The following is a 26,050-nucleotide window of genomic DNA, read 5'->3' as shown; positions in this document are numbered from 1 at the left end:
ACGTACCATTGGTGACTGTGCTGTAACTTGCATCTGTGGAGATCAACAACTGAGTATTGTCCTCTGTTTGGGGAATCGTATAGGAAAGAAGGTTTTGAGGACACGTGAGAGAATTTGGCAAAAAAAAGCATAAGAGAACAAAAATAAAAAGATTGTCTGTTTTCAGATTGGCGTCCATTTAGGGGCATAGGAGGCGTCAAACGTGAAGCAAACGAAAAAGAAAAAGCACACCTACTGCATGAGGAGAAAAATCAACAATTCATGACATGAAGTTTACTAAATAATACATTAGCTCCAGTAAGTGACTGCCTGAATGGTTGAGGCTGCAAAGACAGCGGCCACATCTGCACTCCGCAACCTGGTTTACACTAGAATTAAAAAAAAATGAATATTCGACCACTATGATGACGATCACGATGTTACTTTTTGTTTCTTAACGCACTGGCTGCCATTTGTTTGAAGGAATTGGGGCGAAAGAGACGGTTTGACCGAGCGACACTTTTTCCACAGTGTCTCTGGCTTCCTACGCTCTCTGCCGCACTCTCAATAATTGATTCAATCTACAGACGCTCTCAGATTAAGAGAGGCAAGCATGGGAGAACGTGAAAGAGGGTGAACACGGTGGTAAACAAGTAGGTAAAAGCAAGTAAGAGTAATAGAAGAAGGTGGATTAGCAGCAGCCGAGAGGAGGCGTGACAACGTGAGACAGACAGCAAAGTGGGAAAAGAGGGAGTGGAGAGGAAGTGTGCTAAATTATCTATGAGGTTAAACTGGCATGTTTCCTCTTCTAGCTCTTATCTGGAATCGGTTAGGTACCTCTCTCACGCGCACACCAACACACACATTTGTGATGGGTGCGTATTTGTTAAGATTTAGAGCTGGTCAAAATCATTTCTGAGATTGGACAAGTTTATTTCATAATTGAGAGTTAAGGCGTATTCACATCGGGATAGTACATAGTAATTTGCTTCATTGGGTTCGTACAAAAATCCTTTTGGATTTTTCTAGTGCATTTCCTTTTCATGCTGAAATTTATGCAAGCGACCTAGGATTTGAAAACAAAACTAGGCATTTGCAAACATCGTTCTAAAACGGTCTGGGTGGGGTAACCCATCAGGAAGTAAACAATCATGGAGCTCCAGTTTGCAGCACTGGTGCTCTTTTTCATAGACTAGAAAAATATATAGAAGACATTCCGTTTGGTCTGCGCCAGTGTTTTCTAGTTTGGGATTACACCAGCCCAAAAATTGCGCACCAAGGACCTTTTATATTTGGTCAAGACCAAACAGTACAGATGTGAATACGCCCTTAGTTAGTAAACCTCTCATTATGTTTTGCTGGTTTTTTTTTGTTGTGTTTTCGCATTTTTGCCACATATACCTTTTTTTTCTTTCCCATCTTCCTCCACTTCGCCAGCTCCCAAAAGAGTGAAGATGATGCCCGTTTGTGAGTTGACGCCAACAGCCGTCACCAACATGCGGCCTGAACCTTCCATCACATGAGTACCTAGATATCCAAAGAGATTTAGTTTTATTTCATTTAGTTCCACATCACTTCAAAACAGAATATGAGAAATGTTTGGTATTATCCTAACAATGACATGGGCCACTCATTTAACTCATATGCTGCCATTTTCACAGGAATTCAAAATGGATTGGGCGTCTACCAACGTGAGCATTCACAGTGTGTCTTCCAGGCTTAAATTAATTAGTTGAGTATCCTTGTCAATGGCAGGCAATGAGTTAAATACTATGGGGGGGAAAAATCAACTTTAGAGGTCTACCCAGGGACATAACCTCCTGACTACCAGTAGTTCAAATTTGGCCTCTGTAGAGGACATTTGTAAACCTCAATATCTCCAACCCAATGCATCCAATCGCATTAACAATCACATTTTGTGCTCTATAAAGGACATTCAGAGCTTTCCAATGATACCAAATTTCTTTTGCAGTATTCCAATTACTTCACATAGATTGGGGAATTTCAAAATAAATGTGATTGGACATTTTTTTTTCCTTGTAGTCAGGAGGCTATCCAGTGTGTATTTTATGTTTGTATATTCAGTTTGAGTTCATTCATTTTTCACAAGTCCAGCTCACAAAAATCGCCATGAATGGGAGCAAATACCGTACGTGACGTCAATCATCTATTTAACGCTCTGATTAACAAACACTAATTCACTTCATCCACATCCACAATACGGCACTCTTCAAAGTACCAACCTTGAATAATATATCTACAGAATTACAATGATTATTGGAAAAAGCAACCTGAGAGCAGCATTGGGTCCTTCTCCACAGACTTGCGTACATGGTCCGACTCTCCTGTTAGGGAGCTCTCATCTATTTTCAGATCATTCCCTTGAACTAAAATACCATCGGCCGGCAATAGATCACCTGAAAACAGACAAAAGGTTAATTTACTTCTTGTATATGGAAATTCTCTCACTTATTCCACGGTCCTCAAAAAAAAAGGGACCAAGTAAACCGTTTAAAAATGATCAATGTGGCCCAATTTTTTTTAATGAAAGATGTGAAAAACACGGAAATGATAAAAAAATGATGTATTAAGGTATTAACAAGCATACAATAAACATTTCTATTCGTGCAGGTGCCCAAGTGTAAGGAGGAAGCTTACATTAGGCAACAGATAAAGCACACCCACACATGCACATAAACACACAACTTCAAATTATGATTTCAAAACAATACAGCAGTAAATTATAATATCGGTCATGGATGGATAATAGGATTCTTCATTTCATTCGTACCAGTAATTTTAAATAATGAACCAAGTTGCTTTAACTACACTCAGAGAGTTGTTCTTGTGAGACAGCCAATGGGAGGCCAGCCGAGTGTTGGGAGTTTGGCAGCAGGAGGCAATGTGACTGCGACAATTTCAAAATAAAATAATGGATACTGAAAATGTGTTTACATTTTGGGCAATTTCGTAACATACATCTTCATATATTGGAACACTAGTTTGCATATCAAAGGGTTTTGTAACGTGAGAATTTGTAGAATTGATCAATTTGTAAATGTAGAAGCATTCCTAAGTAGATGTACCACGGTCTTCCCCACTATGCAAAGGCAAACTGTTCCAAAAGTTTGTATTGTACAATTCCAATAATGTGGGATCTGTGTGAGCCTCCTTTGACAGGATTCTATCATGTAATAAGTTTGCAAAACCTGTGATAGTGGGACTTTAAAATCAATTCCTCAAATGACACATTAGAATTCACTGTACACCAAATACTCAGCTGTGACGATTTGGTAACCCGCTTACCGTATTTGACCTGTGCCATGTCTCCCACCACCATGTCAGCCACGGGAATCTGGATGACGTTTCCTTTTCGTACTACGGTGAACCTTTGTTCCTGTTCGATTCGACTCTGCAGACCCCGGAACTGCTTCTCTTTGGACCAATCGTTAAACGCCGTCACCAGGACGACGCACGCCACGGAAAGCAGGATGGCGGCACCCTCAATCCAATTGGCCTCGCCCTCGCCTTCGTCCTCTGCCCCTGCCGCCACATTGCCACACGCTGGGCAGGGAGAGACGCGTGGTTATGGCAAACGTTCAAAGAGGATCAGACGAGTGATGTGATGCGTTTGATTAAGATTTCTAGTCTACACATCACGCTAATTATAAGATACTTCTTCTGTAAAACTAAATTACGTTACGTGGGACTTGTTTCAAAGCCACAAATGTGAAAAGACCACCTTTGCCTGGACCTGGGTCGCCCCCAGACCCATAAAAGATCTATTAAACCCGGCCCTCCCGATTACATTCCTCCTCTTACACTCTGAATCCTCTCCAGGAGGCTGGTAGAAAGAAAGGGCAAGGGAGATGATTGCAGCAATCTCCAAAATGATGAGCGTGACATCTTGTAGGGCTTCCCACACAAGCTCAAGGAAAGTCTTGGGCTTCTTTGGCGGGATGAAATTTTGGCCGAAGGTCTGACAGCGACGCTCCAAGTCAGCTGGATCCCCACTCAGACCTGACAGAAAAGAAAGAGCAAATGCAGATGCATTTTAACACTCTGCTTCCTATAAGATACATTGTACATATGAGAGAATTCATTTTGGAGTCTTCAATGAACCTAAAATTTTTTGGGTGTTTTAGCTGACCTGCTATCCGTTAGTCCGACATGGGTTTAGTGATTAACTTGGCGGACCAAAGAATTAACAGTCCTGCGCCTTCCAAAATATGGACTGCGATGACTGAAGTATTCTTTTCACTTCAAAACAAGGGCTTATGAAATACGATGCTCCTATCAAGTAAAATGCATCACTCTGTAAGACTACAGAGAATATCGTTTGATGCTAATTCCGGTACAAATTTTGCAGTCAACCAAAAAAACTAAACAAAAATCAAAAACTAATCCACAACACCTAAAAATCTCAGCCACAATTTCAAGCCAAACGGAGTACTTTAACCCTTTCAGAGATGGTGGCCAGACATTGAAAGGTTCTCATAAGTTTAACTCATTCACTGCCAGGCCAGGTTGCAGAATATGTGTTGTGGTAGTTAGTAAAAGAGGGAAATTGATACTGGAAAGACCTATTGACGGCAAACTAGTGTAACTGGCAATGTTAAATCTCTTATTTTTCAGCCACAATATTAGGCGATGCACAGCAATTTAACCCTTTCAAGAACAGCCCTTAAGTAATTATCATTGGCTTAATTTATTCACTCCCAAACTAGTACATTACAGAGTATGTCTTGTGGTAGGTAGTAAAAGAGGCTAATTGATATTGAAAAGACCTATAAATGGAAATCCATTTTAAGTGGGAGGGGAATGATCACTTCCAGCATCTTTGAGTTAAAATGGCTTGGACGTCCATTGCCGTCAATGGCAGCCAAAGAGTTGTACTATGGTCACAACAAAAACAAAAAATCTAGAGCAAAATTCTCGACTCACACTAAATCTGTCTTTATTCTTTTTTTTTCCTTTGTCTTTCTTTTTTTTTTTAAGTTGGATTTAAAAAAAAGGCAAAATTCTGACTTTAAGTCAGAATTCTGACTTTGAAGCAGTCTGACTTTAATCTCAGAATTCTGTTTCTAAAGTCAGAATTCTTTAGATCTCAGAATTCAGGATTTTTTTTTCTTCTTCAGTGCCCATAATCCTCTTCCGTATGAATCATTCCCCCCCAAAATCTATTTTAATCAGCTTTCTGTTTTCTTTATTAGGCCATTGGCATGTTGCCTACAAACAAAGCCACCCATTTTGTATGCAGCTAATCCAGTTCAAGGTCATGGAGAAATGGAACCCATCAAACTGCAACCTGGATTGGTCACCCATAAACCACAGCACATTTAGAGACAGACAGACAACCATTCACACATACATAATCACATTTAGTAGAAACATATCTTAACAATTTTCACAACTAGTAACAGACAAAATCAGAATCCTTTTGAGAATATATTATTTAGCAAATATGCTTTGGGAAAAAATCCCAGCTATAAATGAGATTAATTTCCAGAGTCCATGACGGGTTCCTCTTTCTAACAAGTTTCCTGCCTGGTAACAGGTGATATCGTCCCTCTAGCGTTTTAATTTTCCTTGTGTTTGTTTTATATCATTTTTTTTGATTGGCTGTCAGGGAAGAAGATCAGCAATGCGCCTGCAGTGGTTGGTTTAAAACGATGACACCCTTTGCGTACGTGAGCTGTTTGCAGATATAGTGCGCACTTGCTGCAGCGACTGTTGCTCCCGGCCTTGAACAAATGTGCGACAACATGACATCCGACAGGGTTCAGGCCAAGGCGACGTACAGAGAGTGAGGGAGTGAGAAAACAGGTGATGCTGACTAATGGTCGCATGCGCAGGCGTATTCTTTTCGCCATAGTCCGTCCCTCCTTCCTCTCTCTCCATCTCGTCCATCCCTCCATCCCTATCCATCCTCTCTGGTTGGCTCCCCTCTCTTTCCTCCCTCTCTCCATCTCCCCTTGATGTGTCCTTGACAATGCGGCAAGCCGTTCTAGCTTTCTCTCCTCTCCCCTATCGTACGCACACTTATTTCTCTCCCCTTTTTACCATAATTGCTCATCGGCCTCCATGCGTTCTCTTCGACGTGGGTAGAATGGTCTCGTACCGCAGTGTTCGGAACAGTGTGCGTGTTTACCAGGACTCTACTTTGCCTGTCGCCTTGCAGATCATGTTCTGAATTCTGATGGGCATTACTGGAGATCTACGTATTCACCTTTGGGTTGCATCCTCTGCTATGCCCTGCCACTGCAGAAATGAAGCGAAGATGAATTTGGTGATTAGTGGTTAACGCTAGAGGTCATTTTTGTCCTTACGTCTTTGTTCCCCCCCAAAAAATATTTGAGTACTAAGGCCATATGTGTAAAGAATTATACATAAAGATGGTACTTGGACATGTGATTTTTTTTTATTTATTTCATATGTTACAGTTTAAAAATACAATTAGAGTGTATATTTATTTTTTTAATATTTGTAATTTTATTTATTCATTAAAATATATCAAAATAAAGATTCATGAAAATAATAAAAATAGTCATTGTTTTAATTGAGGCCTGGCGTCCACCTATGTGGACATTACATTTTGGCCGTCCTATTATATAACAGGTTCATTTTATTGTTTGGGATGGCCGGCAACTAATTAAGGGTGCCCCCCATCTATTACTTTTACTTGGCTGGCATTGGCTCAAGCACCCCCCACAAACGTTGTGAGAAGTGATACAGAAAATGAATGAATAAATGATGTTTTTATGGCCTACATGACCAAAATTGTTAGGCCCAACAATATGAATGCCAGGTCTTTAAGAAGTTAAGTTTATTTATTTTTTAATTTCCAAAAATAGTCACCTGACCTATAAAGTGATAAGGCATATATCATTCTCTAGCCTGTGCCTCACACACACACACACACACACACACACACACACACACACACACACACACACACACACACACACACACACACACACACACACACACACACACACACACACACACACACACACACACACACACACACACACACACACACACACGCACACACATGAACAAATTGTTTCAAATTCAGTGCAGCACAAGACATCCCGGTCTATCACACTGTTCCAACAATTACATCTATTAAATTATTATGACATTTTGGTATAGTGGTAGAGTTGTTAGCACCTTCACCTCACAATTCTGAGATCAAGGGTCCAATCCCGGGTGGGATCTGATCTTACTCCGAGGAATTTGCATGTTCTCCCCGTGCCTGTGTGGGTTTTTTTCCTGGTATTCTGGTTACTTCCAACATCCCAAAAACATGCGTGGTAGGCTAGTTGACCACTTTAAATTACCCCTAGGTATGATTGTGAACATGAATGGTCGTCCATGATCCTTGTGCCTTGCGATTGGTTGGTAACCAATTCAGGGTGTGCTCTGCCTACTGCCCATAGTTGCCAGCACCCCTGCGAGCCTTGTGAGAATAAGCGGAATGGAAAATGAATGAATCATGCCAGGGGTGTATTTCACAAAGGGCTGCAGTGGGTGCAGGTTTTTGTTTCAACTGATCCAGCATTGTTTAAGTCAAGAGGTTTCATCTGAAACCAGTAGCACCTGGCGGCAATCAACTGTTTACACTTAAGATACCAGATTGGTGAAAATGTATCCTGTTCTTCGGTTGGAATGAAAATCTGCACCCACTGTGGCCCTTAAGGATTGGTTTGTACTCCATAACTTATGCTATCCATAGCCTAAACTGATCCACAGTGACTTGCAGAGCGCATCAGTCGCTGCTAGTCTCTCCTAGTCAGAATGGATTGGACATCTTGCACTGTCAGTGGCAGGCAGTGAGTTCAATAAGTGCCCTGTCAGGTTTAAAACGAAACCAACAACAACCAAAAACCATAATTCGTGCATGAAAGGTTTAAGTGGTTACTGAAGCCAAGCTGCCTGCACCAAAGTCAGACAGAAGAACCACAACATTATCAGTGACCACACTATAACTCGCTGCTGGGAGAAGTGCCTGTACATTTAAATTTTGGGAGAAAGCGAACCCACCATCAACAAAATGCACTAAAGCCTGGGCTGTTAACTGTGTGTTGGCATTGGCTCTTGTTTTCTGTTCTGGAGGTTTTGATGATAAACAGAGGTAACACACAAAAACTGAGAGTTGTCGGTGCGGTCAATAACTTGGCCAGGTTTGAATGAATTAGGCACACTCATAGATCTGCCTCCAATATATATTTCACGTTCAAAGCCAAGTGAGGGTTAGGTTCAATATTAGGCTGAAGCGGGCATGGCTAATTTTCCGTCTTGGGCATCACACACAATATACAAACAAAAAATGTTGGAGAAGGCTTTCGTGCGCCCCAACAGATTGCACCCTGGGCGTTGCCCACATTGACAATAACAAAAACCGGCCCTGAATAATAGGGGCTTGTTTCGATTCAAGAAGGAAAATTCAAATGGGAGTTGTTTGTGATTTATGGCAGATGTGATCATTAAAGTGTCTGATCAGTCAACTGCTTGAGAACAAATGTGTCTTTCTCCTAGTAGTGCCATCACACTCCTCTATTTCTCAAGGCTGTAGATAACTGAGGTTCACGGCAAGGAGAACATTTATGTGGCCCATTATTCAAGTGTAACTTGAAGGGACAAAGGCACACAATGTGTTGAGCAGTATCTTCGTGTGTTAAACAACAAAAGTCTAAAAGTAACAATAAAAATGTGAATATACTTGATCGATTAGAGTGATAATGCATAACAGAATAGGTCAATTATGTGAGTGAAAATACCATAAATGTGGATGCATAACGTACTATGTCAGGCCCGAGGTAGATTGCACCAATTGTCTTCCACAATGGATACATGAACACTGACACATTTGACTACACTTCTCAAACACGCAAAAACTCCAGTTAGGATAAGAAATATACAGCGCTGCTCATATGTCAATTGGTGAGCTCCAAGGAAGAGAATATGTTTACAAAAACTGTAATGCCTAGTGATGTAAATCTGAAACATACCTAAAATGAAAGAAGAAACATGATGTGTATACGTACTGTAATTCATTGTTGAAGACAATGTATCATATGAACACCAGTAGTAAAATAGTCATCACATAGTTATGAGGCTCAGACTTGGAGTAGAGATTCTCCCTGTGCTTGTGTACCCGTTACGTAACCCGAAACTGCACAGCCCAGTCAGCGCAGCAGGTGAGCATGGTAAGCACTAGGCTGAAAATCCAAGGCAAGCAGCTGAGCCTATGTGCTGGTGTTCCCTCTTGAAGGCATCGGTAAGGTTTTCACCGCATACAACAAACTTGCATTCACCCGTTACAATTGGAATTTTTTTTTCTTAGGGTAGTCAAGCTTTGTACTACGTTCCAAAACGCTTAGTGGATTTATTAAAGCGTAGAGTCTAAATTGTTTTGAGGTGTACAGTCATACCTCTACTTACGAATGCCTCTAGGTATAACATTTGCAGGTTACAAATTTTTTTATATCCAAATGAGTGACTCGAGGTACGAAAAAGATCCAAGTTACGAAAACCTGCAAAAAGTAAATGCATTTTCTTATCTGTTTTTTTATTTTGAAAATATTGTCGTGGATGCATTGATTCTCACTTTAAAACATCGCTACCCTCTACTGAGCTCTAATTTCATCGCTGTCATTCTATCTCATATAATGACAATAAAAGCATTCAATTCAATTGGCTGTCTCACAACTACCACTATCCATATTTTAAGACTCTCTCTTACATACCTGTCCACCTCGACTAAATGCTCCCCTTATTAATGATTGCAATTCCCCTTATTCAGCGATTAAAAACCGTACAAATGCAACACGGCACATTTTTTACACATACACACACACATAGGGCACAGGTAAAAGTCTAAAATGTAGTACAAAGTGAACGGCTTTTGGCCCTGATTGAACGGGCTCTTGCCGCCATCTGGCGGACAAATACTTGTATTTGAATATTGGAAGGACTACCTGAATGAAAATTAAAATGTAATGCTGGATTCACAAAGGCCAAGATTTATTCTCATTGCGTGATCGGTTCCTCTGCAAACGAGATCCATTCAATTGCAATTTTAAGGATGTCAGGTGGCCTGATGACTGGCGATTGCGTGTCTAGTGCGACGCAATGTCGCTGTTTTGACCAAATATGTCTGCCCCTAAGCCCCCTGAACTTTATGAGATTAAAGTCTTCACATGACTTATTTCTATGTTACGAGAAGCTGAAGTTGTTTGGCTTTGACTTTTAGCAACGTAGGGTCTGTATGAACACATTTCTGCTTTTGGCTATGAGCAGAGCATTGCAAGACGTTGCAGTGCCTCGGTTTAACTTTGGTGACACAACCATTTATCATGATCACATGCTTTTAATTTTTTTTTCTTTCCTTGAGAAAATAAGCACCACTTAAAACCTGCATTTTATATTTACACCTGTTATCTTCTGATATTTGTTTGATGACCTTAAAGCTTATAGCAAGGATATTTGATGTCCAATAATTGTTTTTTCAAATGTGTATTTGAGAGAGGTAGCGTGTATGAGAGCGTAGGGAAGTATCAAATTACATTAGGTTACTGTAAGTCCCTTTCCATTGTTAATTGGATACTGCAACCTGTTCAAAACAGTGTTCAATACACTGCACAGTCAAACACACCACCTATCAACATCATTAAGGACTACCAAATCTGTATTAAATACTTTTTTCTGAGATGATAATTCTCTATTTTTAATGCCACCGGCACAAAGGAATGAATTTAGCAATACATCATAAGAGTTTTTGCGTAAAGTCGAGCACAATTCCTCTGTATCACACATTGAGTTGTTACAAGAATTCTGGTGTCTCTTTTTAGCTGTATGACAAAAATAAAAATATTAGACACAACTCTCTTCTTATAATACTCTTACTCCATTTCAAAACCACCCCAATAAAGAAAAAACACCTCTGTGATAGTGCTAGTTAAAGTTGAATGTTATTTATTACTGTTAAAGCTAAATATTTGATTCATTGTGTGTATTGGATGTAATTATACAGTTAATATAAAAAAAATTTACAGACTTTTATTCGAATGGCTTGTTTAATTTATATGAAAAACAAAATCAGTGGGTAAGTCACAAAGGCGAATCAATGATAAGAGCAATCACATCTAATTAGCCACAATAATAACCTCCAACGACAACAGATTGGAACCTAAGCCCAGACACTCTCTCCGCACACTTTAACTCATCTATCGATTGGTTTGGTCGATCAGCTTTCCATTACTAAACTCTCCTCATCCATTGATCGGTCAATGCACCCAACATGTTGTCTAGGACAAAAAAAATCTGCTTTGTTCGGTTAACACAACCTCAGTTTGATGGGGAGGTTTTATTATTCCAGTTTCTTTATTCTGACAAAAAGTCTTTACATTAACAATGAAGTTTTCCCCCCAGTGATTTACAGTTAGTTTCATTCTATCATAGGAAGAACTCATTTTCCATGTTCCACCAGCAAAATTGTGGAGGGGATTTTACTATTGCTTATTCTGTGACCACAATAATTCTAATCTTACCCACTAATTCTCAAAGAACAACTAGTTGCATTTTTTTACATGTAATTTTATTTATATAGTATATATCTCATTAGGCTACAGCACCCCCATGACCCTAGTGAGGATAAAGCGGTTCAGAAAATGAGATGAGATGAAATATATATCAGTCAATCGCAGGGCACAAGGAGACAAACAACCATTCACGCTAACACTCATACCTAGGGGCAATTTAGAGTGTCCAATCAGCCTACCATGCATGTCTTTGGAATGTGGGAGAAAACCAGAGTACCATATTTTTTTAAACCCGGGTATATTTCAACTTATATTTGATGTGAATGAATTGGGGGGAACACTATATTGAAGCCAAATCTCCAATGTATGAAAGCCAATATTACCATATTTGTTTCATAATTCTAACTAATGACTTAGAATGGATGATGTTTTTTTGCCCGTGTCAACTGTTCAGCTGTCAGCCATCGTTAAATGATGTAGTCTGTGTTTTTTCTTTTAAATCGTCTTGCGATCACTCGAAATGCCTTGACGATGGTAATTGTTAGAGGCTAATTATTTCACAATTATTATTATACTAATGGTGGTGATGTGCATTCACCACCTCATACTGCATTCCTTTTTGTATGTGGGATAATGACACCTTGCTCGCATGGTTGTTAATTTCTTTGTGCCTTGCAACTGGCTGGCCATCAATTCTGGTGTACCATGCCTACTGCCCATTGATGGCTGAATTAGGCTCCAGCACCCCCGCAACCATCGCACGGAAAAGCGGCTGGAAAATGAATAAATGTTAAAAATGCTTTATGACATATAGCTTCTCAGTCAGGACATTGTTCGCAATAGCATCTATCAAAGAGCTACTATTTTTTACATTGTAAATATATGTGGTCATTCCCTATGGATGCTATCATCACCATTTAAAATGAATTAAAGACTCCCCAGAGGAGAATAAAGTGGGCTAATTGCAAAACTGCAACTGTGTCCACAATATATGGGGTTCTTAAAATGAAAGTAGATCATTTGTCATGGTGCCCTTTATTTAGACCACGAGGGAGCCCAACACAAATACCATTCGCTGTTGATACAATAATACCTTGAGATACGATGCGTTCCGGGACCGAGCTCGTATGTCGATTTACTCAGATCTCAAATCAACGTTTCCTGTAGAAATGAACTAAATACAAATTAATTTGTTCCTACCCTCTGAAAAATCACCCAAAAACAGGATATTACAATGGAAAAAAAATATTGGTTCTAATTCACTATCTACTAACAGAGTAACAAATAATTAGTATCTAGTGGTTGTGATGTTCAATCCTAAAATGAGGCATGAGGTTCAGTACAATGCAGAGTGTGCGGAGGGGAGAGAGAGAGAGAGAGAGACTTTTTGCACAGCAACGCGCTCATAACATAACATAGAAATACATTTAACTTAAATGAACTTAGGGGCGGACCGGCGGATGAGTGGTTAGCGTGTCGGCCTCACAGTGAGGGGACCTGGGTTCAAATCCAGGTCGGTCCACCTGTGTGGAGTTTGCATGTTGTCCCTGGGCCTGTGTGGGTTTTCTCCGGGTACTCCGGTTTCCTCCCACATTCCAAAGACATGCATGGTAGGCTGATTGGACACTCTAAATTGCCCCTAGGTATGAGTTTGAGCGTGAATGGTTGTTTGTCTTCTCGTGCCCTGCGATTGGCTGGCCACTGATTCAGGGTGTCCCCCGCCTCTGGCCCCAAGTCAGCTGGAATAGGCTCCAGCACCCCCCGCGAGCACAGTGAGAATAAAAACGGTTCAGAAAATGAGATGAGATGAGATGAACTTAGATTATGATACAGACATATAAATATAAATTTTAATCTTACTGCACTAAACTTCATTCTAATTTTGTTTTAATTTTTTTCCTTTTTTTTCTTCCGGCTTGGCTCTTTCTGCCTCGCTTCTACCTTCACTTTTAGGCGTAATTTTTAAAAGGAACCTATCTAGGGTTGCTTGCTTTTGTCTGCCCTTCAAAATATTACGAAAATGACGCACACAAATGTCCTCACAGTAGGATAACGCACGACCACTTGCCAACTTGTCCGGGTGCTCCTCTCGTATTGGCGAGCCAGCTCAGTCACCATACGCCTTTTCTTCGCACTACCCTTCACTACATTATTAAAACACAGAAAAAAATGCAACGCTCCGCCCAGTGCTCGTAAATACCTTTACACGAGGGAGATGCGGCGAGAAAGACAGTGCACCGTTCTCATAAGCAACCTCTCGCGTCGCGCCCACCTAGCTGTCTCGTATGCTCGTATCTCAAAATTTGTCTCGTATCTCAAGGCAATTATTTGCTCGGGATTTTTCTCAGATCTCAAATTTCTCGTATGTTGGGGCAGCGTATGTCAATGCATTACTGTATATCTTAAATCAACTTTTACGATGGACATCTGTGGAAAGACCATTTGTCAGTTTCCAACCTAATAGACCCTCCTAGCCAACCTGGTTCCCCTTCTCACCTTCAGTAGTGCTGGACTGTAGTCTTTGGCAGAGTCCGTCTGTGTCTTCGTAGCTATCCTGGATCTTCTGCAAGGCCTCGCCCCCCCTGAGCTCCATCAGCTCCCTCAACTCCTTCAAGGTGACACCAAAGTCTCCTCCTCCACGGTTGCCATCCTCCCTTCCTCCTCCTCGATTCCCCTTGGGGTAGAACTCCACTGTGCTGTTTGCCATTTCGCCCATTGTGGCTGTTGTGGACATGACACGAGGTCGATCGCTGTTGTGTTTGTCCTTCAGTCTGTCCTCACCTCAGTGACCCGCTGGTGCGCTCACTGACAGCTTGCTCATGTGTTCAACAGCTCGTCTGGCTCGTTCCCTGATTTCTTCTTGAGAACGAACTTGTTCTCCTACGCTTTAACGATCTTTTGCGGAATAAGGTGGGGTTGATTTTATTGTTTCTCTCCCCTCAGTGTCTTCAGTGGCTTCTCTTTCACTTCTCCATCACTGGAGGAGGAGGGTGAGGGGGGAGAAGAACAGTGTGCTTGTGCGCTTCACAGCCGTGGTATCTGAACGAATCCAGCTTTCTTTTCCTGGGTCTCGCCTGTCCCCCTCTCTCCAGGTTCACAGCCAGTCCATGGACAGGCGGGCCGGCGAAGGTAAACAGGAGTGGCTGACGAATGGAGAGAGGGGCCGGTGAGCCCAAGTTAGAGAGGAAGTGGGAGCCAATGCCAGGTAGGTAATAGCTACTCCTGCTCCACCTAGAAGACAAGAATGAATATTAGTGCATCCAATTATAGACATTTTAGCCATCAAGCAGAAAAATAGGAATACATGTGCCACCACATTTTCTCTCACATACAACTCTACCATTTCATTCATTCATTTTCTGAGATGCTTATCCTCACAAGGCTCGCGGTGGTTGCTGGAGCCTATCTGAGTTATCTTCGGGCCGGAGACAGGGGACACCCTGAATCGTGTACAGCCTATCGCAGGCCACAAGGAGACGGACAACCATTCAAGTTCACACTCATACCTAGGGGCAATTTTGAGTGTCCAACTAGCCATGTTTTGGAAAGTGGGAGGAAACCAGAGTACCCGGAGAAAACCCACACAGGCCCGGGAAGAAAATTCAAACTGAACACAGGAGGACCGACCTGGATTCGAACCCAGGCTGATGCGCTTACCACTTAACCACTGGACCACTCACAACTGTACCTGTAATCTATTTCCCTTTGCCCTCTCGATGGCAGTGTATGAATCAATAATTGACTGAAAAAGACTTGAGATTGCTCCTTTTGAATCAAATTGCTAGAGCAGACGCATCAAATTAATTTTGAAGGCCGCTTTAACTGCGAAGCCACATAAATGTATCATCACCTCTTTTTAAGACAAGAAATTGACAAACAAACTTAACGGTACCTGACTTTTACAACTCGCCAGTAAAAACAAGACTGACTCGTAGCCAAAAAGCAATTTCTGAATGTTTTAATAATGAAAATTTGCGATCATCTTCATAAAGTATCTAATTATTCATTTATTCATTTTCCGAACCGCTTATCCTCACAAGGGTCGCTTCATTGCAAAAAACACCATGCCTAATGTGGCTTTTCTACACGGCTGTACAGTACACTACTGTAAATACAGTTAGTCACAAATATTGTCTGGTGGCTTTTAACGCTGAGCTGGCGTGCATTTAGTTTGAGATCTCCCTGCTGCACTTACAACAACTCCAATCAGAGCACTCAACAAACAACAAAAGCAGTCAAACTTCACAATCAAATGTCCCTCTATGTGGAACACTCATTAACTACATTTGAAATATAGCATGCTCAAATTAACATCCTTCATTGCCCCCCCGGGGGCCCTCGGAGCCTTCTCCGTTGGCCTAAATACGATCAGAAGTAATGAGCGTCTTTTACAAATTTGCTGAAATTGTAATCATTTTATTTTTAACTGTCTATTATATCCATTTCATCGCGTGATTGTGCGTTGGCTTTCCAGTTTCTACTTTCTCTTGTGGAGGCCCGGTGGGGCAAGTGGTTAGCGCGTCAGCCTCACAGCTCTGGGGTCCTGGGTTCAAATGCAGGTCATGTCCACCTGTGTGGAGTTTGCATGTTCTCCCCGGGCCTGCGTGGGTTTCCTCCGGGTGCTCCGGTTTTCTCCCATATTTCTGGGAGGCTGATTGGACACTCTAAATTGCCCCTAGGTATGGGTGTGAGTGTGCATGGTTGTCTGTCTCCTTGTGCCCTGCGATTGGCTGGCCACTGAATGAGGGTGTCCCCCGCCTCTGGCCCGGAGTCAGCTGGGATAGGCTCCAGCACCCTCTGCAACCCTAATGAGGATAAAGCGGTTCAGAAAATTAGATGAGATGAGGCTTTCTCTTGTTGATGTGTGCTTGGAATCTCTCCTGAACTTTCGGAATCCCAAAGTGCTCGTTCATGTCATTTAAAAATCATCGGGTTTATAATTTCTTCTTTAAGCAATCACATTTTCAATTTGCCGAAGCCCACCTTGGCAAATTGCCAGAATTCTGGAGGAGCCTCTGTGTCCGGCTGGCTAAGTGGGGACACATTTACAAATGAGAAAATGAATAGTACTTTTCCACCTTTGAGCCATTCAAAGCACTTTTGACACTATATGCTCTATACCTACTGATGACGCAGTATCGGGAGCAACGTCTTGCTAAAGGATTCTTAGGCAAGGTTACCAGGGCAGGGAGTCGAGCCCATAACCTCTACATTGGAGAACTACAATTCTACCACCTTAACTGAGCCACCCGTCTATAGCTAACCTCATTCATAACTCTTACCTCAACCACACACAACCCTCATTGAGCTGCTTACATTGATTTCACATAGACTTTGGTGATCAGTGATCAATTTTATATTTATATTTATTAACCAAGTCACCTGATGTAGTGGTTCATTTGACTGTATGTTAGGGTTATTAATCTCACATTATTATATATTTGCTCGCAATGAAGAACGGTTTGCTTTAGTTAGCTTATAAACATTAGAAAAGTCATTTTAGAACATCTGCTTGCAACCATGTAAATGCTGGCTCCGTAGTTAGACCAAACAAATGAAGGTCGAATTGTCTTGGACTGCTGGAATGCGGAGAAGAACTTTCAGCTCAACAAGACCTTCATTTGTTTTGAGAGCTAAGACTTCTATTGACTTCTCACTCCTATTTTCTCACCCCTCCCTTGAGAGCTGAGATTTCTATTGTAACTAGGGTCCTTGAAGCTAATAAACAGGAAAAAGATGTGTCGAACGCCAGAATGAACTTGGACGAAGGCGCGTCAGTTCAATTCTCTCTTGAAAGAAAACCACAGATGAATCTCCTGTCTCTTTTATTTGTGCGTGCATTTGGGAATGCCTATTGGTGAACCTATCAATGACTTTAGTGCGGGCAGCGTGGGATCGATTCCCGCTCAGTGGCGGTGGGATTGTGAGTGCAAATTGTAGTCTGCCTTTCGCCCAGCTGGAGTAGCACCCCGCGACACAAACCAAGATAATAAATGATTGAATGAATATATCAAGCCTTTACAAATGTGTCACTGGCCACACGCGTGGTCAGGGTGATGCATTCAAAGATTTGGAAATTGCAATGCTCTATAGTGTAAGTGAGAACAAGTACTGTGAGATCAAATATACTGTACATAGAAATATTTTTCATTAAAACTCATGGTTCTTGGTTTTTTTTAGGCAAGGACAATTTGCAAACTGCCAAATAATCGAACTATTTTTAGTGATAGACTATGATGACAATCTTTATATTTTTCAATGCAAAAGTACAAAGACATTTTTTCTGTTCATTTTTAATCCATTGTGACAGTGTTTCGAGCCAAAAAGATGACAATCGTGTCTATGTTGTTTTATTTATAGACCTAAACGTAGATCAGGGCTTTTATGAAGCTACTTCAGAGTACCAATAGCCCAATGTTTGATTCGTATCCATTTTGGAGTTTCTTGGTTCTTTATCCCATTGAAGGACATATTTCTCACATTGATTTCAACTCCAGGATGCCTTCATTTTGTAATGTCTTTTTAGCCTGCGCTGATACGAGATGAAAAGCCCTGAATTTGTGTCATCAATTCAAAGAATACATTCCCAGAATTGTCATTTATCAATATTAAGTTTTAGTTTTTTTAAGTGTACACTTAGGGGGCCAAAATTTTGCGAGTGGAAACTGTTGTGTGGGAAAATCATTGACTCTTTCATGCGAATTTTTTTTTTTTTTTTCATCCTTACAGGTCCTCTTTACTCTCTGGTTGTCATGAAAGTCTATTCATTTATCCCTAGCAGTGAAAATGGATTGTACATATATTTATGTCAATGACATGCTTTGAGTTCAATACTATGAGGGAAAACAAAATCAATTTTCGAGTATTATATTTCTGTATTTATTCATTTGACTTGAATGAATTTTGCTTTTATTAACATTGTAATTTTTAATATTAATATTTATTTTCAACACCACTTATCCTGGGTTATCCCAGCTAACTTGGGACAAAAGGTGGACTAAAGTCTAAACAGGTCACCACTCAGACGTAAGACACACATGGAGACAAACAAGCATTCGCAGTCACAATTCCACCACCACCGAGTTGGAATCGAACCTACGCTACCTGCACCAAAGTCAGATGAATGAACCAATGCCCATGGAGTGGCAAATACATTGATATAAAAATAATATGTAAAAAATACAAAAATTATTAATAATTAAATAACAATAACTGTTAACCCACTATAGCCACTTGCCCTATAAAGTTTTAAAGTCCCAAGTGTCAACTTCTCAATAGCTCTCCTCGAAATGTTTTTTTTTTTAAGTACATATAACACATAAAACTATTCAGAACTCCAAAAATTAGATTCCTTTTTATCATTCATTTTGTGAACTGCTATCCTCACATGGGTCGGGGAGGGTGCTGGAACCTATCCCAGCTGACTTCGGGAACCAGGTGGGTGACACCCTGAATTGGTGGCCAGCCAATCACAGGGCACAAGGAGACAGACAACCATTCACGCTCACACTCATACCTATACCTAATTTAGGGGGTACAACCAGCCTACTATGCATGTTTTTGGAATGTGGGAAGAAACCGGAGTACTCGGAGAAAACCCACGCAAGCCCGGGGAGAACATGCAAACTTCACACAGGGGGAACAACAGGGACCAAACCCACGACTTCAAAACTGTGAGGCCGACACACTAAGCCTCTAAGAATTGGATGTTAATAAGAATATATGTTTTTTAGAACGACAACAACAAATATGCTGATCGTCCTCTGGTTACTTAGTTTTTGCGATAATTTCCTATTGTACAACAGTTGATCATTTTTAAAATACTGAATCCCTTCTGGCAGCTGTAATAGTTGTGTCCACCTTTGACAAGCTGGTAAGACTTTGTAAAAGAAGAAAGCCTGCAATGCGAGTCGATCTCATTGAACGCACTGGACATAATTTCCTAATTGCGGAATTCATGTTCACGTTTCAAATCGTCTCTGGAGATGATTCAATTAAAATAAATCTGACATCAACAGTGTTTCATGCTGCTCGGGAGTTTGCGTTGCTTCCACTATCCTCCAGCCTGCTTCATCCCACATGAGCAATTAGTGAGGCTGTGACAGTCCTGGATACTGCCATCATTACACGACAAACACACCATTCTGATGAGGCTATTTTACATTAGGAGGAGCATGGAAGGGAACCGGGGAAAAAAACAGCATCAAAGCTCATGGTGATTTCATGTCTTCTTCCCCCTCCCCTTATTTTTCATCCCTTCTGACCCGACGGAGCGTTAGTTTATAACTGAGTCACCTGCTCCCTTCTTCAAGTGTCCTCTCTTACACTACCTGCTCCAAATGCACACACATGCATGCGATTTCATGCCATATAGCTTACTCATCTCTCGGTTTGACTCCCCCTTTCTCCTCCAATGACTTTATCTCGCGCTATGTGCTTCCTGCCATTGCAATCATTTATTTACTCAGCTTGTCACATTCTTTCTTCCCAGCTTGGTCTCTTTCTCACTGATTCTGTCTGATTTTATGAAGCTCACACATGCAGCTATCCTGAAAGGTATTTTTCTCTTGGGCTCGTTCAGTGCTTTGACATGTGCAGTTGCACATGTGGGCGCTGCGTGCGCATGAAAGAGTGGGAAAGCATGCACAATATCATTGCTCATTCTCAAATAAGCATCGCACGCACAGCCCATGTCACTTATGCAACTGGAGGCATCACTGCTATACACACTCATGCCTGGAGACATCTCACTATTTGCCATCACACGTATACCCGAATATGTATTTGATCACAGTACATAAAGCAGTGTGGAAGAAAGCGCACAAGAGACTTCCACGCATAGCAGAGTTGTGTTTCAACATTAAAACAATCAAACACCAAGTTACCCTTGGCCATAACTACTTTGTATTATGGGTGAAAACAAAAGTAAATTTACAGAAAAATGTATGTAAAACCAGTAAAGTGGTCCCTTTTAAATTCATCTTCCATTCCGCACATCCTTGAAAGGGTTGTGGGGAGCCTATCCCAGCTGACTGCACCCTTGACTGGTCGCCAGTCCCCCGTAGGGTACACAGAGAGACAAACAACCATCTGCACTCACAAGTGAACCTCTACACACAAAGGCAACTAAAGTGGTACCTCTACTTATAAAATTACTTCATTCCAGAAGTGGTTTCTTATCATGGATGTTTTTTTTAAGTAGAGATGCACTTTACGTATATACATTCTCGAATTTGTTCCACTGTCCTCGATATACGACCAAATAAACCTTTTAAAAATGATCAAGGTGTACCATTTTGTGTGTAAGATGCGATAAATACACAAAAAAGAAGGAAATAATATAAGGAAATTATTTATTTAGCCTAAACCGACTGAAGTCAATGCTCTGCATGTAGAACATCAGGGAAACCTGTACCAAAGACTGGGCTACATGCTCAGTAGTCATCACGTTCAACTGCCGCTGGGACGCCGTAGGTTCAAACCTCATTTAAAGAAGAGTGACAACAAGAAATGATGTTACCATCACACTAGTTACACTGCATACCTTTGATATAATTTGCATAAATTCTCATGTAAAACGACAGTCAAGGCCACCCGGTGCGAAGTGGTTAGAGCGTCAGCATCACAGTTCTGAGAGCGAGGGTTTGATCCCAGGTACTTCCTGTGTGGAGGTTGCATGTTCTCCCCAGGCTTGTGTGGGTTTTCCTTGGGTACTCCCACATCCCAAAAATGGTCAGGGCAGGCTGGTTGAACATTCTCAATTGCCCCTGGCTATGAGTGTGTGTGTGAATGGTCTCCTTGTGCCCTGCAAATTTCAGTGTATATAAATGAATGAATGGATGAACCGCTGTCAATATTTTATCCTACATTTGATAGTTTTTACCTCAACACATACAATTCATGTATTACATAATTGTGGCCTCCTTTCTCCACCTGTTTAGTTTTGTCATCTGATTCATTTGTTTAAACGTTTCCATGCAAAATACGACAAGGACATTTATTTCCACTTCAGCACAGCAGTAACAGCAATGACCGCTGAGAGAAAGGACGGTCCCTTTGGGATTTGATTTCAGGCCAGTAGGCCTATGTATGCTCTGTGTGGGTGTGCATGCGCGTGTGTGCCAGACGGGTTAATCCAGGGTACACACACACATACCTGAGCACTTGTGATGAAAACTAATACATGCGCTTGCTCTATGCTGTGTGCTGTTTCTTGATGTTCACGCAACTGTTGTTGTTTGTTGTGTCACTCCTGAACAAATCTCTTAGTCACAGCAGCATTTGTTTAACTTGTTCACTGCCTTTGACAGCAAAGGATGTCAAATTCATTTGAAGTGGGATGGTTAGGTTTGCATGCTCATGTTTTAGTGCCATGGACGGTGATAGAATCTCAATCAATTTTGACTAATTGAACCCTGTTATGCACAAAGTGGATTTTTAATCCGCACGAACACCCACTATATATATATATATATATATATATATATATATATATATATATATATATATATATATATATATATATATATATATATTAGTGACTAAATATAGTCACTTGCCCTATGAAGTAAATTACAATGCGAGGAAGGCTATTGTCCTGTTTCCTTAGCCAATGAAAAAAAAATTCATTTGGGGGGAGATCTGGTTTGTCTTTCATCGACAATGAGCTGCGAGCAACATGCGGCCTATGTTCTTCGTGAAATGCACTATATTGGAGGGGGTCTCACACAAAGACTATAATTCCTTCATCGCCTTTTAAACTTGATGATGAAAATTATCCAACTTGGCTTTGACTGTGGCTAAAATACTTGCATTCAATGACATCAATGGCTAGCATGTAGTTTGTATCCCATGCATGTCCCTCCCACGTGAGCTTCACCTCCAACCAAAGCCACACACACAAACACACACACACACACACAGTTAATACTTGCTAATGCTGTGTTCCACTGTTCTCTGGCGTGCGGCACCGGTCCAATTCAAACCCAAGATGACCTTTGTTGGTCACCTTCAAACGTGCCTAATCATCATCATCGCCATCCTCCTCCTCGCATCGCATATATGGCAGCAATAGAAATCATAGCAAGTGAACGCTGCTCTGTAGCTTGAAATTCAAGGCCTTTGGCTTCTAGGTGCGCCATTAACCTATGCCCCTTTCACCGCAAGGTTACCAGGCCTAATGTACTGATACCGGATCAAACCGATGGTGCACGGTCAGGTGCGACAAAAAAGGAATGAGACATAGAATGGGATAGAAAGGGGCTGCTGGTCCTCAGAAGAGGCCCGGGCAGCTTCTCACGCTCGTCGACAATGCCGGACTGCAGCCCTTCGCCCACCATCCGTGGGAAGGACGGACGTGCCTCGGTTTGAAGCGCTGCAGCCGCGTCATTTAGCGCTGTTTATCAGGGTATTACGGTATGCCCGCTTGGCTATCAGAGTAGCTCCGCAAGGCTCACGGTGACACACCAGGCCCGTGCGTTTTTCATTGATTGACAAATTGAAGTCTTTTTGGGGAAAATTCCAAAATTTCCACGCATACTCGTCCGCAATCATAGCAAGTGACTCGCGTGGCGTGAATAGGAGTCACGCACCCATGCACGCGAGCACGCACGCCAACACGCACGGACTCGGCGACTCACCATGCAGGCCAAGCTCAAGGACATCAGCATCAGCATCAGTGGGCGGGCGGAGAGCCACAATCCCCTGTTAATCTCGCGTGTGCGTGGAGCGGAGAACGTCCCGGCCCGGATGAGAGAACGCACAGGGAAGCGGGAGGAGGGGTCGTAGCGGCGGAGGAAGCGCTGCCGGGAGCGGAGGATGAGGATGAGGAGGAGGAGGAAGACGACCGTGAGCCGGCTACCGCAGTCGGATGGAGGGGAGCCGATGAAAGGCGAGCGAGGAAGCACGTTGCTGATGAATATTCCACTCCGCGTTGTCACCTGACTGTGGGTCTGCGGCTGATGGAGGGAGGGAGAGATAGGCGCATGCAGAGAGAGCGAGAGAGCGAGGGATTCGCCCGCTCCAAACACCTCTCTTGCGGGCGGGGGCGGCGAGGGGTAGCGGGGACGCGCCGGTGCTTACCGCCTGCGATGCTGCCTGCCGGTGCTGACGATTAAAAGGACTGGGACGGAAGCGGTGAAGTGTCAAAGAAAAGAAAAGGAGCAAAGAAAGGGCAAGCTGACAGGAGATGCTCCTGCGACATCTCTGGAGGAGGAGACGCGCGCGCACAGGAGCCTGCGAGCGAGCAGCATCCACGGGCAAGCGAGGGAGGAGGAGGAGGTGCTGGTGATGGTGATGCTGACGGTGGTGCATACGTCACCCCCTCCTTCCTCTATACACTCTTCTGCGTGGTGACGACAGCTGACAGGGAAGGGTATTGCGGGTTAAAGAGCCACGTAAAAAAAATACCCCCAACATTCCAAAGTGTATTGTCCTAAATGGAAAATCTTCAATACCTGTAAAAAAAAGAGGTGGATGTCTATCTCAGATAAGAGTCTTACCTACTGAAAGTCATATTCTGAAATTGTGGATATCTTTGTTCCTTGGCATCAGTCCCACACACAAATAATGTTTGCAAAGCAGACGCCTGCCAATTAAATGACTGGCATGTCTAAAAAAAAATCTGCTAAATACATATTGTAAATAATAGCATTTTTTATTTCTCTTGGCAACCTATGTTATTTTTTTTACCAATTTTGATGACTTTGGGGTCACATTTTGTGTACCAGTTTCTGCAATAACAAGTCACTCCTTCAATTCATGGGTACCAGTTGGTTCTCGTGGCGACGCCCAACTGCAAATTATTTTTTTCTGCTGATTTATAAATTATCATCTCATCTCTTTTTCTGAAACGCTTGGATGTTGATGTGAATGTAGATGTAGATGTAGATGTAGATGGAGATGTAGATGGAGATGGAGATGGAGATGGAGATGGAGATGGAGATGGAGATGGAGATGGAGATGGAGATGGAGATGGAGATGGAGATGGAGATGGAGATGGAGATGGAGATGGAGATGGAGATGGAGATGGAGATGGAGATGGAGATGGAGATGGAGATGGAGATGGAGATGGAGATGGAGATGGAGATGGAGATGGAGATGGAGATGGAGATGGAGATGGAGATGGAGATGGAGATGGAGATGGAGATGGAGATGGAGATGGAGATGGAGATGGAGATGGAGATGGAGATGGAGATGGAGATGGAGATGGAGATGGAGATGGAGATGGAGATGGAGATGGAGATGGAGATGGAGATGGAGATGGAGATGGAGATGGAGATGCAGATGCAGACGCAGACGCAGACGCAGATGCAGACGCAGATGTCAGGTGCAGATGCAGATGTAGATGTAGATGTAGCAGTGGTGTGCCGTCAGGGCCTTCAAGGCCTTCTCTGCTGGCCTAAGAAATATTTGAATCATATATTATATTTTGTCCATGAATACTTATTAAATAATTCCAAATTGTCTGTTAGCTTCCTTTCATTGCTTTCCCCCTGGTTGCACTGCTTCCAGATGTGTGTTTTCATATTGAAGCATTTAACCAATCACATTTCAGCCATTATTTGTTGCCAGGTTCAAAAATCTGCCTCAAGGCCTTCACAATCAGTTCTGCAGGCTCTGCTGCATTAAACAAGCGTCGATAAGACTGTTGCTTTAACCAATCATAATTCGATTTGGTGACGCCAAGACCTTCTCTCAGGCGTAGGGATACGTCATTGCCTTTTCGCAGGCGTAGGGATACGTCATTGCCTTCTCGCAGGCGTAGGGATACGTCATCGCTTTCACCAACTATGATTGGCTAGTGATAGAGTGGACTAGCCAGAGCTACCAAACTGTATCTGGAGCGAGCTGCACAAGCAGATATATTGTTGTGTTGATTTAATAGTGGTTTTGTCAACCCGCAATGGCTGAAGGAGGAGAAGAAATGGATTTGTTTGCAGATTTACTGTCAAAGCCATTTTCAAGACGGACTTTTCAAGAAAAAAAAGCTGGACATCATTAAGAAAGGTCGGACAACTCCAAAGCAAGCAAGCCTGTCACAACCGGGAACGAACATTTTCAGCACTAAATCAAATAAAAACGTATGCCAGAAATACGACAGGACAGGCTCGACTTTCAGCTTTGATGGCGATAGAAAAGAAGGAGAAAAGAAAGGAGGATGGATATTGTGTACATGTAAAAAGGATTTTTGGTGAGTAAAATATGGCTATATTATTAAATAATATTTCAATTGTATGAGGTTATTATCGATGATTTTTTGTGTCGCAGCTGTAGCTGCAGTAGAGGTTTTATAGCCATAAAATAGTTTTTGAGGGTTGCATTGATTCCGTCAGCTGAAGGCGTCGCTAGGAAATTCACGGACCGCCACATGAATGGCATGCTCCTCAAATTTGGTGGGTTACGATGCTTCTCGGCCAGAGGAAGGACAAGTTTTTATATCTATATCTACATCTACATCTACACCTACATCTGCAGTAGATGTAGGTGTAGGTGTAGATGTAGATGTAGATGTAGATGTAGATGTA

At 42.0% G+C, this 26,050-nt stretch overlaps 1 protein-coding gene across 5 annotated transcripts in view; it reads right to left on the bottom strand.

Annotated features, from left to right (window-relative positions):
* atp2b3b (ATPase plasma membrane Ca2+ transporting 3b) overlaps positions 1–23,795 on the bottom strand; it is a 61,239-nt gene extending 37,444 nt beyond the window's left edge. For 2 of the 5 annotated variants that reach the window (XM_077612914.1, XM_077613166.1), the window contains exons 1-8: positions 23,607–23,795; positions 23,165–23,482; positions 14,022–14,756; positions 3,802–3,999; positions 3,286–3,543; positions 2,271–2,396; positions 1,381–1,506; positions 7–63 (exon numbers count right to left, since the gene is read on the bottom strand). In XM_077612914.1, the coding sequence (XP_077469040.1) occupies positions 7–63; positions 1,381–1,506; positions 2,271–2,396; positions 3,286–3,543; positions 3,802–3,999; positions 14,022–14,259 (1,003 nt within the window). In that variant the 5' untranslated portion in view covers positions 14,260–14,756; positions 23,165–23,482; positions 23,607–23,795. The remainder of the gene's footprint in view (positions 1–6; positions 64–1,380; positions 1,507–2,270; positions 2,397–3,285; positions 3,544–3,801; positions 4,000–14,021; positions 14,757–23,164; positions 23,483–23,606) is intronic. The other 3 variants (XM_077613080.1, XM_077613247.1, XM_077612998.1) reach the window with 2 other exon arrangements.
* Between the last annotated feature and the right edge of the window lie 2,255 nt (positions 23,796–26,050).

Source organism: Stigmatopora argus, chromosome 1, assembly GCF_051989625.1.
Source record: "Stigmatopora argus isolate UIUO_Sarg chromosome 1, RoL_Sarg_1.0, whole genome shotgun sequence".
Lineage (NCBI taxonomy): Eukaryota > Metazoa > Chordata > Actinopteri > Syngnathiformes > Syngnathidae > Stigmatopora > Stigmatopora argus.
The sequence above is the reverse complement of the archived record's forward strand: the minus strand, read 5'-3'. Positions and strand labels throughout refer to the sequence as shown.